Source organism: Rana temporaria, chromosome 4, assembly GCF_905171775.1.
Source record: "Rana temporaria chromosome 4, aRanTem1.1, whole genome shotgun sequence".
NCBI lineage: Eukaryota > Metazoa > Chordata > Amphibia > Anura > Ranidae > Rana > Rana temporaria.
The window spans coordinates 230,468,939-230,485,848 of NC_053492.1; the positions used below are offsets into that span (position 1 = coordinate 230,468,939).

At 42.8% G+C, this 16,910-nt stretch overlaps 1 protein-coding gene across 1 annotated transcript in view; it reads right to left on the minus strand.

The window, feature by feature from the left end:
- Window positions 1-16,324, minus strand: part of TMEM30A (transmembrane protein 30A) — a 32,803-nt gene extending 16,479 nt beyond the window's left edge. Inside the window, exons 1-3 of the mRNA XM_040349969.1 lie at window positions 15,942-16,324; window positions 6,812-6,922; window positions 3,730-3,837 (exon numbers count right to left, since the gene is read on the minus strand). Coding sequence (XP_040205903.1) covers window positions 3,730-3,837; window positions 6,812-6,922; window positions 15,942-16,175 — 453 coding nt within the window. The 5' untranslated portion in view covers window positions 16,176-16,324. The remainder of the gene's footprint in view (window positions 1-3,729; window positions 3,838-6,811; window positions 6,923-15,941) is intronic.
- Between the last annotated feature and the right edge of the window lie 586 nt (window positions 16,325-16,910).

Sequence of the window (16,910 nt, forward strand, 5' to 3'; positions counted from 1 at the left end):
TAAAAATAAAATCTCTTTTAACAGTTCTACAGCTCAGCTAATTGTATCATTACTTCCATCTGTAGTATCTGCTTAGTATCCAATTTACAGCTCTGCTCCAGTCAATCTATATCAGTAGTACTACAAATGCTACCTTGTTGTAGATAATATGCAATCTCTAATGACCACCATTCATCTAATCAAACCGAGGTGCTATACCCCCACTAAAGCCATGTATACCCAAACAAAAAACTCCCCAAATGAACTGAAAGCCCAAAAAAACTTGCATGTAAAACATTCTTTAGCACCGTTCCATTTTATGACTTAATCATTTTTCACCTACCACACTGTGTTTGAGCACTATGCACTCCTTTGCCTTTATCTCTTGCACTTTAATCCTAACAAAGCTTTCTTTAAAGCAAAACATGTAGGTTTTTTGGGCTTTCAGTTCATTTGGGGAGTTTTTTGGTTGTGGGTATACATGGCTTCAGTGAAGGTATAGCACCTCGGTTTGAGGAGAGATGAATGGTGGTTCATTAGAGAGGGCATATTATCTACAACAAAGTAGCAATTGTAGTACTTCCGATATAGATAGATTGGCTGGAGCAGAGCTGTAGATTGGATACTAAGCAGGTACTACAGATAGAACAAATGATACAATTATCTGAGCTGAGCTGTAGAGCAGCTTATAGGCATCCGTCACATTATCTACCGTATTGACAGGTTGGGTATTAAAGCGGAGGTCTAGCTGGAAAAAAATCAAATTAAAAGTCAGCAGCTACAAATACTGTAGCTGCTGACTTTTAAAGCGACGCGCGGGAGACTTCTTTCCGGCAAGGTCCGGCATCTGCCGGGCCTTCAGCCGAGAATCCCCTGTGCTCATGTGCCACTGCAGTCAGCGGCTCAAGGGGAATATCTCCTAAACCATAAAGGTTTAGGAGATATTTTGTTTTACCTACAGGTAAGCCTATAATAAGGCTTACCTGTAGGTAAAAGTACAAAAAAAACTATACAACCGCTTTAACAAGCACACTTACCTGTCCAGCATGCCCGTGATGTCGGCCGCCCGAGGCCGATCCATCCTCTGGATAATGTGTCGGCGCCGCCATCCTCACTAAGGGAAACAGGCAGGGAAGCTTTGCGGCTTCACTGCCTGTTTCCTACTGCGCATGCGTGAGTCGCGCGGCGCTTTGTGAATGGGCAGCTGTCCTCTGGGAGACACACAGTTCTCAGAAGACAGCGTGCCCCATTTCCCAGGAGGCAACGCGAGGAGAAGATCACCGCGGACTAGGAAGTGGCAGATCTGCCTAGCAACACCCATTTCTGGTAAGTATAATAAAAAAAAAAAAATCTTTACTTTTTTTTTTTTTTTTAAGGGTGGACATCCACTTTAAAGTAGCCTCCTGCATCTAGACAATTAACCAAAAAGCCAGCAGATCAGGTAGTTCTACTATACAGCCAGAGAGATCCTGTTTAGGCATGAGCTTGGAGAAAGAATTTTCATCTCTAGAAGGGAAACCATTGCTTGGGAAAGGATCAAAACCAGACCCAAGTATTCCAGGTGAAGAGAAGGCAGAACAGTTTTTGGAAATTGATCACCCAACCAAAAGCCTGGCGTATCTTAACTGTCCAGTGGAGTTTGCAGAGAGCTGGAATGGAGATTAGTTCTTCAGGAAAAGGTCAACCAGATGACCGGTTTCTTGGATGTCCCCAGTCATCAAAAGGGCAAGAAAAGGTGTTAGGACCTTTGTAAATACTCAGAGCAGTGGACAGACCAAAAGGCAGTGTGACAAACTGGAAACGACTGTCTGCCACAGCAAAGCACAAAAAACTCAGATGGGGTGGATAAATGGAAATATGCAGGCAGCCATCTTGGATGTCAATGAATGCCAGGTTCCCCTCGTCAGAGAGGAATTAAAACAACCTTGTGGATTTCATACTCATTTTTGGAATTTGAAGGCATTTTTTGAAGGAATTTTAGGTCCACAATAAGACAAATACTGCTGTGGGCTTTGTACCCAATTAACCCGTCTTGTAGCAGTACTGGCACAACTACTCCCTGGGACAAGAGAGATGGTTCAAGGCATTCGGCATATTGAATAGAGATGAGAGCCATTATGGAATTTAGATTAGTTTCAGTACTTGTTCTAGGGCATCCACACAACATCTTCAAATAGGGGGAGGGGGCCTTTCGCTGCCTGTAAAAGTAATTCAGCTGCTGTATAGTCGCTTGATTACTTTTACAATATGCAAAATCGCCAGCAGTAAAAAAGGATAGCCGGATCATGGTTGTACCCTTAACAATAATCCCAGTAAAACCACCTGAATACCAGGGCGTATATGTACGCATTGCTGTATTGAGCTAGTTAAAGAGGTTGATTAAAGAATCTGAAGACAAAATAAACTAGCTAAGCTAAAAGTGATCTCCCTGTAAGGAGACTAGGTCTGTCACCCTATAACACCTGCAAATAACGGAGGGCCCATGGAGAGAAATAGGGCAGAGAACCCAGGAGGTGTCTCCTCAAGAGTTTGCAAGTGCCCAATTACCTGAATGTACGACCTAGTACCCAGGATCTATGAATACCTTTGAATACCTGAATGCCTTTAAAGGGGTTGTAAAGGTACATGTTTTTTCACCTTAATGCATTCTATGCACTAAATGAAAAAACATCTGACGATTAGCGCCCCCAGCCCCCGTTTACTTACCTGAGCCCTCTAAAATCCTGCGTTGTGAACGCACTGACTTCTCGTCTCATTTATTAGATGATTGATAGCAGCGTAGCCATTGGCTCCCATTGCTGTCAATCAAACCAATGACATGGCGCGCCAGGGGTAGGGCCGAGCGATACATTCGGTGGCTATGGCCGCTGACTATCACGGGAGCGCGCCCGCAAGCTAACCCCCTTGGGAGAGCGCTTCCTATTAGGGGGTTAGCTCTTGTGGGGAAGAGCCGAGACAGCCGCCGAGGCACCCCAGAAGACGAGGATCGGGGCCACTCTGTGCAAAACGAGCTGCACAGTGGAGGCAAGTATGATATGTTTTTTTTTCTTTTTTAAATAACAAAGGGGGAACCTTTAAAACCCCTTTAAGTGAATAAAATGTAAAGTGGATGTAAACCCTTACATATACCGAGTGAAGATAATACACAGAGATGAATCAAATCTCCCTAATTAAGTTTTACATGTATATCTGCTGTCTTCAGCATTATATACCGTTTAGAAAGTGCACGTCCCGTTAGAATTTTCTCTTCCTAATTCACCTGTGGGTGTGGAGTCTTGCCATACACTGTGAGACAGCCGATTGGTGGAAAGGCGCACACACCCCCTCTCCGCAGAGCTGTGCTGTGAATAGACCAGCTCTCTGCTAAATTCATAGCACCCACCCCGACACAAAATTCAGCCTGGTTTTATCTCAGTTGACAGAGAACTTGTCAAAAGTTATCATGCTGGTAGAAGAATGAAGCAGGAGAAAGCCAGGGGACTTAGGGCTTTGAAGAGATACAAGATAAGACTACAGATAGATGTGCCCAGCTCAAATTTCATGAATGGGGTTTACATCCACTACGCAAAGTTCATCTAAAGCTACTATTCCATCAACCATAACTCTTTCTAGACAGCGCTGTTGTCCAAGGGTGTCTCTGTTGCTCCTCCACAGATAGAGGAACCACACTGGATCTACAAATAAAAAAAGCTGTAGTATATTACATTTTTGTTTTAGATATGTTTTAACTTACAAATAGGTACAACTTACCGTCAGGGAGTTTTTGTCTCCATTCAACTGACTGTCATCCCTTGACTTAACATATCGGCGGTGGTTCTGGTAGAAGTTAGACAGTCCATAATACATGAACACATTGCTCTGAAAAAACAACGTTGCAAATAGTGAGGCTAAAAAACTTGTATAAGATATATAAAAGATTGTCCAAGGATCAGATTGAGTGCAACAGGGAAAATGTGTCTTATGCTCACTGGTATTTCTCACCTAGTTGAAACACTTCATTTTTGATGAAGCACTCAGGAACCCCAATTTTTTACTTTGTTAGAAAAAACATGAAAATTAGAGTCAAATGTGGCTAACAGCTAGATATTACTGAGAATGCAGTCAAATATATGGTTCCTGCAGGTTTAAAAGTTGCATTAAACAGTCACTCTACCATACTAGCACAGAAAACCTTTTTCCTATCACTCTTAACACATAAATGAGGACCAGTGACACCCCATATGCTTTGATGACTTAGAGATAAGACTGGATACAGTTAGTAGCCTGTTAGCTTATGCTTACATCTCTACTGGATACACAAAAGCATCCAGAGACATTATTACTTCGGTAGTAGTCTGCCCATGCTGTAAAAGCTCACCCAGCAGAGACAGCTTGTTGAGGTGAGCAGCTTTGTTGCTGGCAGCTTCAAAATACGCAGCATAGCAAAGCTTTTCCCGATGAAAGCAGAAATCTTTCCATACTGGCAGTTAGAAGACACTTGGCAGAGCTTTAAACCAAGCATCTCACATCAAGGTTCAAGTTAATGCAGCCATATGCACATATTGTCTACCTTGATTTAATAGACACAAAAGGACAAAAAGAGCCAGAGTGAGCCCCTCCTATCCCTTCCACAGCCTAACACTCCAGTGAGCGCTGGAGAAGCAGAGAGCGGGTGACAGACAGTCCCCCATTCTGTGCAGGCTGGAGACTGAGGGCTAAACCATCAGCAGCATTTGATTTCCCAGTTCTTGATCTCAGAGAAGGCGGAGATGCTGCATCCACCGAGCTGAGTGCATATATAATATATTTTATATATATATATATATATATATATATATATATATATATATATATATATATATATATATATATATATATATATATATATATATTATATATTTTATGAATCCCATACTTCTCTTAAGGCATTACCAGTCTTACAGATCATGCACAATAACTGTAGTGATGTACAGAGGCTTCCAGTTTGCCTGGTTAACATGCTGAACCAAAGAGTTCAGTATTTTGTCAAGTCAAAAGACTCAACAAGTACACAGATCAAGCATTGAACTTCTAAACTTCCTGGTTAATATACTTGTTTTAGGTCAATGTTTCGAAGAAGCCAGACATTTACTAACATGGTCAACAAAAGTCAGCAATTGCAGCCTCTGTAGTTCTCACAGCACGGGTTTGCTTTAGGAATAACCATTTATAATAGGTAGAGCATTTTAAAAATCCTCAGTAATTAGACAAATTAAAGGAAACCTGTACTAAAATTATATATAACATATACACACACACACAGGCAGCAATTGATGACTTTTTCTCAAAAGGGCTGTTTGACCCACTGGCTTCAAAACTTTCTGAATTACTACATACTTTTTACAGGTCAGTGACTCAATGTATTGAAGTTAGAAAAAGCCAGGAAACTAGTATTTTCAGAGGAAGGTTCAGCAAGGTGGCCTATGTATTTCCTTTAAGCTTTTTTGTTTTAGTCTGAAGGCAACGGCTATTACTAAAGAGAACTTAGCTTCTCAGTAAAATTAAAACCAGATTACTTGCGAAACAACTGCTTTTCTGAACAGGCCTACATTCTCAGCATTTGACGGAGGGTAGAATAAGCCTGAATTGTGGGGGTTGCAGACCAGGGGGTCAAATTAGAACTTTTAGGCATCAGCTAAAATTAGAACTTTTAGGCCTAGCTTTGCAGTGAGTTTTTCAACGGTTTTTAGAATAGCGTTTAACCACTTAAGACCCAGACCAAAATGCAGGTAAAGGACCAGGCCTCTTTTTTGCGATTCGCAACTGCGTCGTTTTAACTGACAAATTGCGCGGTCGTGGCTCCCAAACAAAATTGGCGTCCTTTTTTCCCCACAAATAGAGCTTTCTTTTGGTGGCATTTGATCACCTCTGCGGTTTTTATTTTTTGCGCTATAAAGAATAGAGCGACAATTTTGAAAAAAATTCAATATTTTTAACTTTTTGCTATAATAAATATCCCCCAAAAATATAAATAAAAAAACGTTTATTTTCCCCCTCAGTTTAGGCCGATACGTATTCTTCTACATATTTTTGGTAAAAAAAAAAAAAATATCGCAATAAGCGTTTATCGATTGGTTTGCGCAAAATTTATAGCGTTTACAAAATAGGGGATAGTTTTATTGCATTTTTATAAAAAAAATTTTTACTACCAATGGCGGCGATCAGCGATTTTTTTCGTGCCTGCGACATTATGGCGGACACATCGGACAATTTTGACACATTTTTGGGACCATTATCATTTTCACAGCAAAAAAATCCTTAAAAAATGCATTGTTTACTGTAAAAATGACAATTGCAGTTTGGGAGTTAACCACTAGGGGGTGCTGAAGGGGTTAAGTGTGACCTCATATGTGTTTCTAACTATAGGGGGGCGGGGCTGGACGTGCGACATCATTGATGGCCTTTTCCTATTTTAGGGAAAAGACGATCAATGACAGCGCCACAGTGAAGAACGGGGAAGCTGTGTTTACACACACCTCTCCCCGTTCTTCAGCTCCTGAGACCGATCGCGTGGATCAAAAACTTCCAAAATTGCTGGTGAGCCGCTGTTTATCAGCATTTATCAGGGTTTAAGCATTTTTACAGCTGAAAAACGTCTCTCAGAACCCACTAGTTTTGGGTTTTTTTTACTGCTCAAAAACTGCTGATAACAGCCTATGTGTACATAGGATAACATGGAGAGTTTAATGACTGTAGAAAAAAAAGCCCAAAACAGCTGCTGTAAAATCGTCAAACATCCAGTGTGCATGAGGCCTAACATTAGAAATATTAAAACCAATATAATATTTAACATAAGAAACAATAATGCAGTTACCTCGAATGCCGTTTCCAGAGTAAAATTCATAGTACAATTACATGACTTGTTCCATGAAACATTAACACATCTGTGGCAATCACTGTTGGAATCTATCCCAGTGTAGTCAATCTGTTAAAAAAAATAATAATAATAATAATTAGAATTTAAAATAGTTGACAGTTTATGCAACCTCTTGCACAGATTTATAATATAACTTACAACAGAAAACAACATGTAAAATATTTAAAGATATATGAGAGAAAAAAAAAAAAGGAGACACAAAGTTGGATTTACTAAAAGAGTGGAAAATCTTTACTCAAAAATTGTAGCCGGGTTCCCCTTGACTACCCAGTCACGTGCAGAAATAAACAGGGTTTTGCTTTTCATGTAAATATTCACATCATTTAGAGTCAAGATTCTCAACTGCTTCAGTAAATGAGCCGCATAGTATAAAGCTCCAAAAGCACACGGATTTCCAGTGTCACACTGGAGCGATTCGACTTACCAGTCTATGGATCAAAGTCGCACCAAAGTAGTGCAGGCACCTTTTCAAAGTCACTGACTTTAAAATCACACCAAATTGAACGTTTGCTATAGAAAAGAATTGGGTATAATTTGTCTTGCGTCTGATGTCCAAAGGTGCCTGACAAATTGCACAAGTGTGAATTGAGACTGAATGAGCAATTATTGGTATGCAAATAATCACATTCTTTTAAAAGTATTGTATTTAGATTTCTCCAGGCTGTGTCTTAAAATAACAGGGAGGTGAAGCCTCCATCAATCAAGATGTAATATCACACCCCATTGTGTTTAGCTGCTTAGTGGGCATAGAGGAGGAGGGAGGGAAGCGTTATTTACCACTGAGTATACGCCCACGTGCGACTCTTTAGTCACATGGGATGCTCAGAACGCATAGGGAGAAAATGCTCTGAAAACTGAGTTTGTGTACTAGCTGCCAACATTTCTCTGCAAAATTCCCAACTGCAGTGGGGGACACGGACAAGGGGAGGGATAGAGAACAGCAAGATCAACTTTTTTTTTTTTTTGCAGAATAACAAAAATTAATATCAGATAAACAGCATGTGATGCAACATTTGATCGTTTTTAACCACCAGCCAATTACAGAATACCACTATCTCACTAAATGTTTTTAGCATACTTATGTAAATATCTTCTCACACCTGCCCATTTCTAAACAATCATGACTGCTGGTGGAAGTAAAGTCAACAGTTCAAAGTTATGCTGATAATATTGGACAGACAGGGAAGCATTCTCACATTGCCAAAACACACAATTGACTATTCACACCATAGCACCATACCAGGGTGGATATAAATCAACGATTTAAAGAATACAAATAAATCAGATTTTTATCCATCTAACAATTGTTTTCTATTTCAGATACATTAAGTTCAGGAATATTCCTTTATCCCATTGTTTTGCAAATCTATGACAGCTTATTATTCTCAATAGGAAACCTAAATTTTGTTTGCAAATATTAAAGATTCTAACTACCAGCAAGAATGAGTCCTTACTTTTTAAAAGCAGCTGGCAGTGCCTGTTAGCGGGCATCCACTCACCTGCTGCCACAACGTCCCTCACCTTGTTGTGTCACAGCCGTCCCATTAAAAAGTGAATGGGACTGTCGGTGAGTGAATAGCAGGTCAGAGAAAGAACCGCTGGGGGACAGATGACAGTTGCTCTTTAAAAATTATGATTTAAATAAATCCTTTTTACTAGTGATTTAAATCAAATCCACCCTGCATCCAATCAACTGAATTTACCACAGGTGGACTCCAATCAAGTTGTAGAAACATCTCAGGCTGGGTTCACACTACTACACTACTTTCATCCTACTTTGCTCTGCTACATTTATCCTACATCCATCCTACATCCATCCTACTTTCATGAACAGGATACTACTTTGGTCCGACTTCAATGATATTCAATGGGCCTGAAGTAGGATCAATGTAGGACCAAAAGTAGTACAGGGAGCATTTTCAAAGTCGGACCGACTTGTGTAGGACGCTACAAGACGCTCTCATAGGGAAACATTGAACACAGAGCAAAGTAGGATGAAAGTAGTGTAGTAGTGTGAACCCAGCCTAAAGGATAATCAGTGGAAACGGATGCACCTGAGCTCAATATTGAGTGTCGTGGCAAAGGCTGAGAATATTTATGCACATTGGATTTTTTTCATTTTTAATAAAATTTGTAAAAATTTCAAACCAACTTCTTCCACGTTGTCATTATGGAGTATTGTTTGAAGAATTTTGAGAAAAATAATGAATTTAATCCATTGTGGAATAAGACAAAACTGAAGCGCTGTGAATACTTTGCGGGTGCACTGTAAATATGGAAGCATTGATTTGTAAAGGAGTTAATAGCAGTGATCTATAGCAGTCTCATGCAAAGTGTCTTCAAGTCTAAGACTGTCCCTGAAGCACCTCCCCAGTCTCCAACAACTCTTAGACCCGGTTCACACAGGAGCGACCTGTCAGGCGACTCAGCTGCCTGACAAGTCGCGGTCCGGAGTAGTCAATGGAACCATTCTAATATGAGTGACGCAAGTCGCTCCGACTTAGAAAAAGGTTCCTGTACGACTTTGGGGACGACTCTGGGTGACTTGCATTGACGTCAATACAGAAGTAATTTTGCAAGTTGCCTCTCAAGTCGCCTTGAGATCGCCTTGCCAAGTCGCCCCCAAAGTCGTGCCGCCTGTGTGTGAACCGGCTCTTACAGCATCTTCACCATTTCCCGCTGAGTGTCTGCAGTCTGACAGCTTTTTTGCAGCATTACATTTACTGAATATTATGCAGCCCTCTGGTGATGTCCCTTATGGGAGGTAATCATCACTGATCTAGCAACTTGAACAGCGGCTGAATGGCCCAATCAATATTTCAGAAACTTAAAAAAAGAAGAAGTCAAAGAAGTGTTTTGCCTATATCTAGCATAGCTAAAGGCACAAATACATGGACACCTTTATGCTGCTTCTGTATATTGTTTTTTTTTACCCTGTGGTAGCAAGTAACCACATCAGTCAATCTATATAGGCAAAGTCAGCGGGAAAACTAAAAGGAAAAAAAAAAAAAAGGGACTAGCCAACTATATCACTTTCAGATTTTGTCATCACTTACAGTGTAATTATTCTGATTAAAAAACTAAATAAAAATAATGTTTAGCCAAAGATTTCCTGACGCACGTTTTTGATGTGATAAAAATAAGCAGTTATGGAAATTCTTGACTACACAAATACTAGACTGAAAATAGACACAATATTGTAAATATAGTAATAAACAGCAATATTTACAACAGAGATACGCAAATCACATCGCCTGACCTCCAGGACATGTGGTTCCTGGCGCCGGGTAGGTGGTTGTTTATTTTACACATTTAGCCCTGCTGTGGGCAAGCAGCAGGGTTTACGTTTAGTTTTTTTTAGCCAACTGCTGACATAACAGTATTAAACGTCAAAATACCCCACATTTCTCCCCCAGGCAGGAAAGATTAAGATAAAAAGAAAAAAAAAAAAAAAAACAATCTGTCTTTCCATCCAGTCCCCAGCTATGTTTACTTCCGCTGGGTTGGACGTGATGTCATAACATCGTGCCCTGGCTTCCAAAGGTCATAGAGATTGCCGGGGACCATCTCAACTTCCAGCGCCCATGGATTCCTTCTCCTACTCACCAATCACACGGGCGAGCTGGGAGAAGCAATGGAGGGCGGGGGAACGGACATGTCTCCTCCCACCGCTTATCATTGTTCTTGCGGTGCAGGGAATCGCCAGGCGAAAAAGATGACATTTGGATGATTCCTGTAGCTGCAAGCATCATTCAAAGTCCAGGACGTCGTATGACCCACCTTGGGCAGGAAGTGGTTAAGAGGTGAATTCCAGGTAACAAAGTTTATTGCATAGCTTGTATTAAAGAGGGATTTTTATAGATTATTAATAATAATGTAAAAATATTGTTGAAAATCATTAAAGCGGTGGTTCACCCTAAAAAACGACATTTTCTTATTCCACTGCCCCCCCACATTACAATTCGATTAAGGTTTTTATTATTTTTTCCATGCTGTACATACCTTAGTACAGCATATTCACCCGTGCATCCGGGTTGCGAGTCCCGCGGGAGTGGGCGTTCCTCACATGTGTTTGATTGACATTTTGCCCAAAAACGAGCTCCCCCCCGTCGCGTAAGCCGCGTCACGGTTGGCGAAAGGAGCCGAACGGCGAGTCGGCGCTATACTGCGCATCGCCGTTCGGCTCCTTTCGCCAATCGTGACGCGGCTTACGCGACAAGGGGGAGCTCGTTTTTGGGCAAAATGTCAAACACATGTGAGGAACGCCCACTCCCGCGGGACTCGCAACCCGGATGCACGGGTGAATATGCTGTACTAAGGTATGTACAGCATGGAAAAAATAATAAGAGCCTTAATCGAATTGTAATGTGGGGGGGCAGTGGAATAGAAAAATGTCGTTTTTAGGGTGAACCACCGCTTTAAGTTTGGGTTTCACCTAGGTGGGTGCAGCATTGAACCGATGCTGCATCTGGCTACCACTGCCTCTACACCGAGAACTGAGTGATTACAAACTGCTGATTGCTCAGTTCTCAATATTCACTGAGCAGAGAGCTGTGACTGTCAGTCCGTGGCTCTCTGCTCCTCCAGTGCCCACTGGTGCGCTGGGCTGTGAAGGGAGCAGAGGGGCTGGCTCAGGCTCTCATCAGATTGTTGAGAGGCTGAGTCAGCTACCAGTCCAGGCTGGAAAGTCAGCATTGATCCAGCGCTTGGACCGACTGAGTGACGTCACAGGAGCGCAGAGCAAATGGCTTTCTTGTGATCCATAGGAGAAGTAGGGCCAAAAAAGCATATCTGCCTCAATTCCAATACATATACGTGTGGAAAAGGGTAAGTCACTTCTGCCTTCATGGAACGCACGCGTCCCTATACAGTGTTGGCAGATCATTCTGGGTTCCAAGAGGGGCACCAAATATTGTGAGTGTAACATTTTATAGCTGGTTTTAATAAACGATAATACCCCATGATTTCTTTTTCTTGGCTTCCTCTACTTCATGATGTGGAATTAAGAGCAACCATGATGGCATTATATACTGTACAGCGTGGATAATGGTATAACACACAGTTGACCTGTGTCTAAAGCTTTCATTGACCTCTCTCAGTACTCAGTATAAGCTCAGGGTGTCAAAAACATCTGGTGAGTTTGGACCTTATAGGGCAGGGATCCTCAAACTACAGCCCTCCAGCTGTTGCGGAACTACACATCTCATGAGGCATTGTAAAACTGATATTCACAGACATGACTAGGCATGATGGGAATTGTAGTTCCTGAACAACTGGAGGGCCGTAGTTTGAAACCCCATGTTATAGGGGATACGGGTAGACACGAAGTGGAGCACTTTCTTTTAAGAAGATTGCACATATTTTTGCTCTTTTATTTGGCACTGCAACACTTTAATTTGGACTGTAAATAATACTGATTTATTAGTATATAAAATGTAATTGTATGTTCAGCTGTATCACATTAGATTTTGTACGGTGAGCGCAGCCCCTTTTCCATATGTGTATTAAGGCAGCAGCTACCCAAGTGCACATTAAATTTTATAAAAATTGTTCAGTAACACGAGTGGTTAAATTGTTACCACCCTAATTTGTCAAAATCATTGCGTGAGAACCTTTTTTCATATTCCCAATACATACACGATTTCACCTTGGAATAATAAAAAGGATTTTTTGAAGCTGTATACTCTTAGCACATATCAGATTCCTAATTTCCACACAATCATTACAATAGCTGCATAGACTATAATTAAGGTAGTACTGAACAAATCATATTGTGCTGTGTCACAGCAGACTAATTATGACTCTTTAAAGGCTGAACTTTCTTTTGCCATACATTAGATTGCAAAATCATCCACCCAATCCTTATTATAGCTGCATAGACTGTAATTACTATAGTGCTGTATCATAGCATACTCTGAAAATATTCTATAATGGAACTATAGGATAATCAGAAAAAAAGGGGATGGATCACACTGCTCCGTTAAAAAAAAAAAAAAAATGCATCAAAAACCCATACATGTTTTTGCTGTGGTGCAGTAAATTTAACACGTTTTTAAGCGTTTTCCCCCATATTACTTATGAAATATGATTTTTATGCGATTTCCAGTGACTATATAGTGTGACTTGCTTGCCACTTTAATACAACTTCAGTGATACTTTATTCAAAGAAATCACATTAACATTAGATAAGAAGCATTCCTGAGAGACTTAAAACCAGTGTTTTTTTTTTTTTAATACCTCACCTCACCGGTCATCATAAACACTCTCCTCCCAAGCGTGGAATGTCATGTGTTTTTCCACTGTGCATTTTGGCACGTTTGTAGCATGTTTTGACACACAAAAAAAAAATAGGTATCTACTAACCGGTATTGGGATGTCCTTAACAATTAGGCTACATTCATCACATCTATGCATTTCTGACCACGCAGAAATGTTCCTGCACATAAATGCGTGTTTTTCAGCATGTTTCAGGAACGTACTGCAAACGTGAATCGGGCTTGTGCCACCATGATGAGTTCTAATTGCAATTGGGGTGGCATTAACAATTAAGCGCAGTACACACTAAGAAAATCAGGCGAACGGTTTTCCTACATTTTTCTGCAGGTCGAAAAAGAGGATGGTACTAATTGTATGAAAATGCTTTTTTTGTTTATTGTTTCTGATCATGCGCAGTCCTTCGTATCTGATTTTTCTCATACCAAGACAGTACACATTAAAGTGGTAGTTAACCCGATGTCATAACTTTATATAATCCTGTTTGTTTTCTAATGTTAGGTGCTCCTGTGTGTGTGTTTTATTAAAAAAAAAAAAAAAATGCCAGCTGTACCTAATTTCTGAGTGACCCTCAGCGATCAACGTGACCGCCGGCCGACTCTCTCCTCTCCCTGTCTGACAGCTGCGGCAGGCGAGGCCGAGATTCCCCAGCTGACATCAGTCGAGACGTGAGGAGGAGAGAAGGAAAGGCAGAGAGATTCGGCCGGTCACGTGAGCGGCACTCGGAAATAAGGTATTTTTAAAACACAGAGACAGGAGCACATAGCATTATGAAAAAAACTGGAATATATAAGACAATAAAAGTAATTTCAGTAGGGGGGGGGGGGCGCTGACACAGGTGCGGAGGAGAGCTGCAGCTAACCGAGGCATGTAAACTGACCAAGGTGTCAGGGCTCAGCAGCCATGATAAACCATTGTCCGTTAACAGGGGTGAGGGCATAGCCAGGCAGGATCAGTCAGGTATTTTAAGTGATACTGGGGGCCAAATGACATTTATTTTTTTGGGGGGGGGGTAACAAAAACACGTTAAGCCTGCCATGTCCTACCATTGGTTGCCAAGGACATGTCGGGCAGCCCACATAGCTTTCTGGGTTGCCGACTTTAGTACAGATAGCAGCAGGAGTGAACCTGGAAGAGGTACGAGTTGAGCTGTATACAGGAGTTACCACAAGATCACTCTTATCCAAACATACCGCGGTCAGGACCGTTTTACGTCCTTTTGCCATGGCACCCCTGAGGAATTTTCACACCCAGTTGGGAAACACTGATCGAATGCGTAAGAGACACTTGCAGCAACTTCTGCCAAAGCTTATCAGGGTGAATAGCAATCTGATAAATACAGCTGGCCACACAATAAACAAACTCCTTCGAGGCTGGGTTCACACTAATGCGATGCAGGAACCACAGCGATTCCTGTGCAGGTTCCTCCCATCGCATCTGACTCGCAGGCAGTTCAGGTTGCTCTCTGCGAACAGCTGCGGGTGTCAATGTAAAGTTTAAGGGGTGTTCCACTAATTTGTAATGTTTATTAAAAGTCAGCAGCTACAAAAAGTGTAGGTGCTGGCTTTTAATAAACATGCACTCACCTGCTCCACGTTCCAGCGACGCACCGGCCGGGGCTCCGCTCCTCTCTCCCCCCCCCCTCTCCAGCCGGCATCTTCATTCTAAGTGTGGGCACCCGGCCGTGACAGCTTTCGGCTTCACGACCGGGCACCCACTGCGCAAACGCAAGCGGCGCTGTGCCATCTGATTGGACAGGCGATCGCCTGGGACCTGTCACGTGTCTCAGGCAAACGCCTACAGGGAGAGGCTGCCAAAAGGCGTTTAGACTATTCGCCTTAGCAGCCCCTCGGCGGAAGGAGGACGTGGGACAGGAAGTCCCACTCCTCCTGAAGCCCCCCACTCCCCCCCCCAAAAAATTACATGCCAAATGGATTAAGCGGAAGTTTCACTTTTGGGTGGAACTCCGCTTTAATGATACCCCCAAATTAAGTTTGCCGAACGCAGTCCATGGATCACACTACGGTGGCACCCTTAGCTGATCCGTCCATCGGCTCCGGGTGCTGGTGTGACACCTTCACTAAGGGAAACAAGAAGTGAAGCAACAAGAAGTGAAGCCTTGTGACTCCACAGCCTCTTTCCTACTGAGCATGTGCGACCCGTGCTGCGCTTTCTGAATGGTCCTGCTGCATTCTGTCACCTGTGTGTCTCCCAGGCTTGGGGGACAGGAAATTGCATAGATCGCCGCACGATGGTTGTGGCAATCTTACCTGGAAGTGGGAGCGGGTACCTCTCGTTTTGACAGGTATCTGCTCCCCCCCCTGAAGGGTGCCAAATGTGTCGGGAGGGGGGCAAAGGAAGAAAGCGGAGCTTACCCCTTTTGGGTGGAGTACCGCGTCTAAGACCAACTTTCTTTTGGCGTACAGAGACAGGTTTTGTGAAAGTGTCTCGCATGCGTTCCAAAAGTGGTGCAGCACAAGCCCAATACAAGTACAGGTGTATGAATTTTTACAACACAAGCGACACTTTCACATAATCCACCAGTCTTTCTGAATTCCAGGAGTGTGTCCTTCTAATGACAGGTCCAGTCATATCCTGAGGAGGATTGTTCCATCAGACCTATGTAAATGGCCACCATCAGAAGGACAGGGCGGTGACCCAGGAAGTGACACCCTGGTGGCCATATTCTCCTGGAGCCACCTAACAGACTTCAGACCTGACCTATTACATAAGACAAGCCCCAGGGAAAAGGGACCTATAGGGAGAAAGCAGCCATCACACACAATGCTCTCACCTCGAACTCCCGGATGTTGTTGGAGGTGACGAAGATCCCGATCCCGATGGGGATGAATATAATCCCGATGACGAAGAAAGCCGGCAGGACGGTACCAGCGGTGAGGATAGGCTGCCAAGCCGGAAGGCGCTGCTGTTTGAAGGCCGTATTATCCGGCTTCTTACTCTTAGCGGCCAGTCCAGGGCCCACACCGGAGTGAGGGTTCCCGTCCTCCTCCTTGTAGTTCATCGCCATGGAGGTGTGTGTATGTATACTACAAGCTCCTCCGAGAGACCGCTCAATGCCGACAAACACAACAAACCTACCCGGACACCACCTCCTCTACGTCACCACCGGGAGAGCCCCAATGCGGAAGAAGTGCGCCTTAGTGCGCAGGCGTCCCACCTAGACCGTCATTGGAGAAAGTCGGGCAGGCGCACTCGCAGCTTGGCGTTAGATGGCCTGTTATTTTTTTACCTAGACTGAGCTGACCAACAAGAATAACATTCAGCTGCTTTAACGCTTAGTTCCCCCAAATGGACAAAATAAAACGTGTTGTAACAGAATAAAAAGAGTTAGCTGGACGCTTTCTTGCCACTAAGCTAAAGTCCATGTTAGCTCCATGTCTGCACTAGGTGACAACTAGGGTTGCCACCTTTTCTTCAAGCCAAACTCGAATACTTTAGTGGCGCACTGTATTTTTTTTATTTATTTTTAGTATACACTATAACAGTGGTCTCCAAACTGTGGCCCGAGGGCCGGATGCTGCCCTTTGCTTGCCTTTATCCAGCCCTTGGAGCACTATCCCTCCCACTGATACGAGACACTATTCTGCCATCTGACACCGACAATGGAGCACCATTTCTCCCGCTAACACCACTAATGGGGCACTATTCCTCCCTCTAATACCAGATGTTTTCTCCCACTGATGCCAGGAAAATATTCACTCCCGCTGGCCAAAGTCCGGCCCTCTGAGAGTCTGAAGGACAA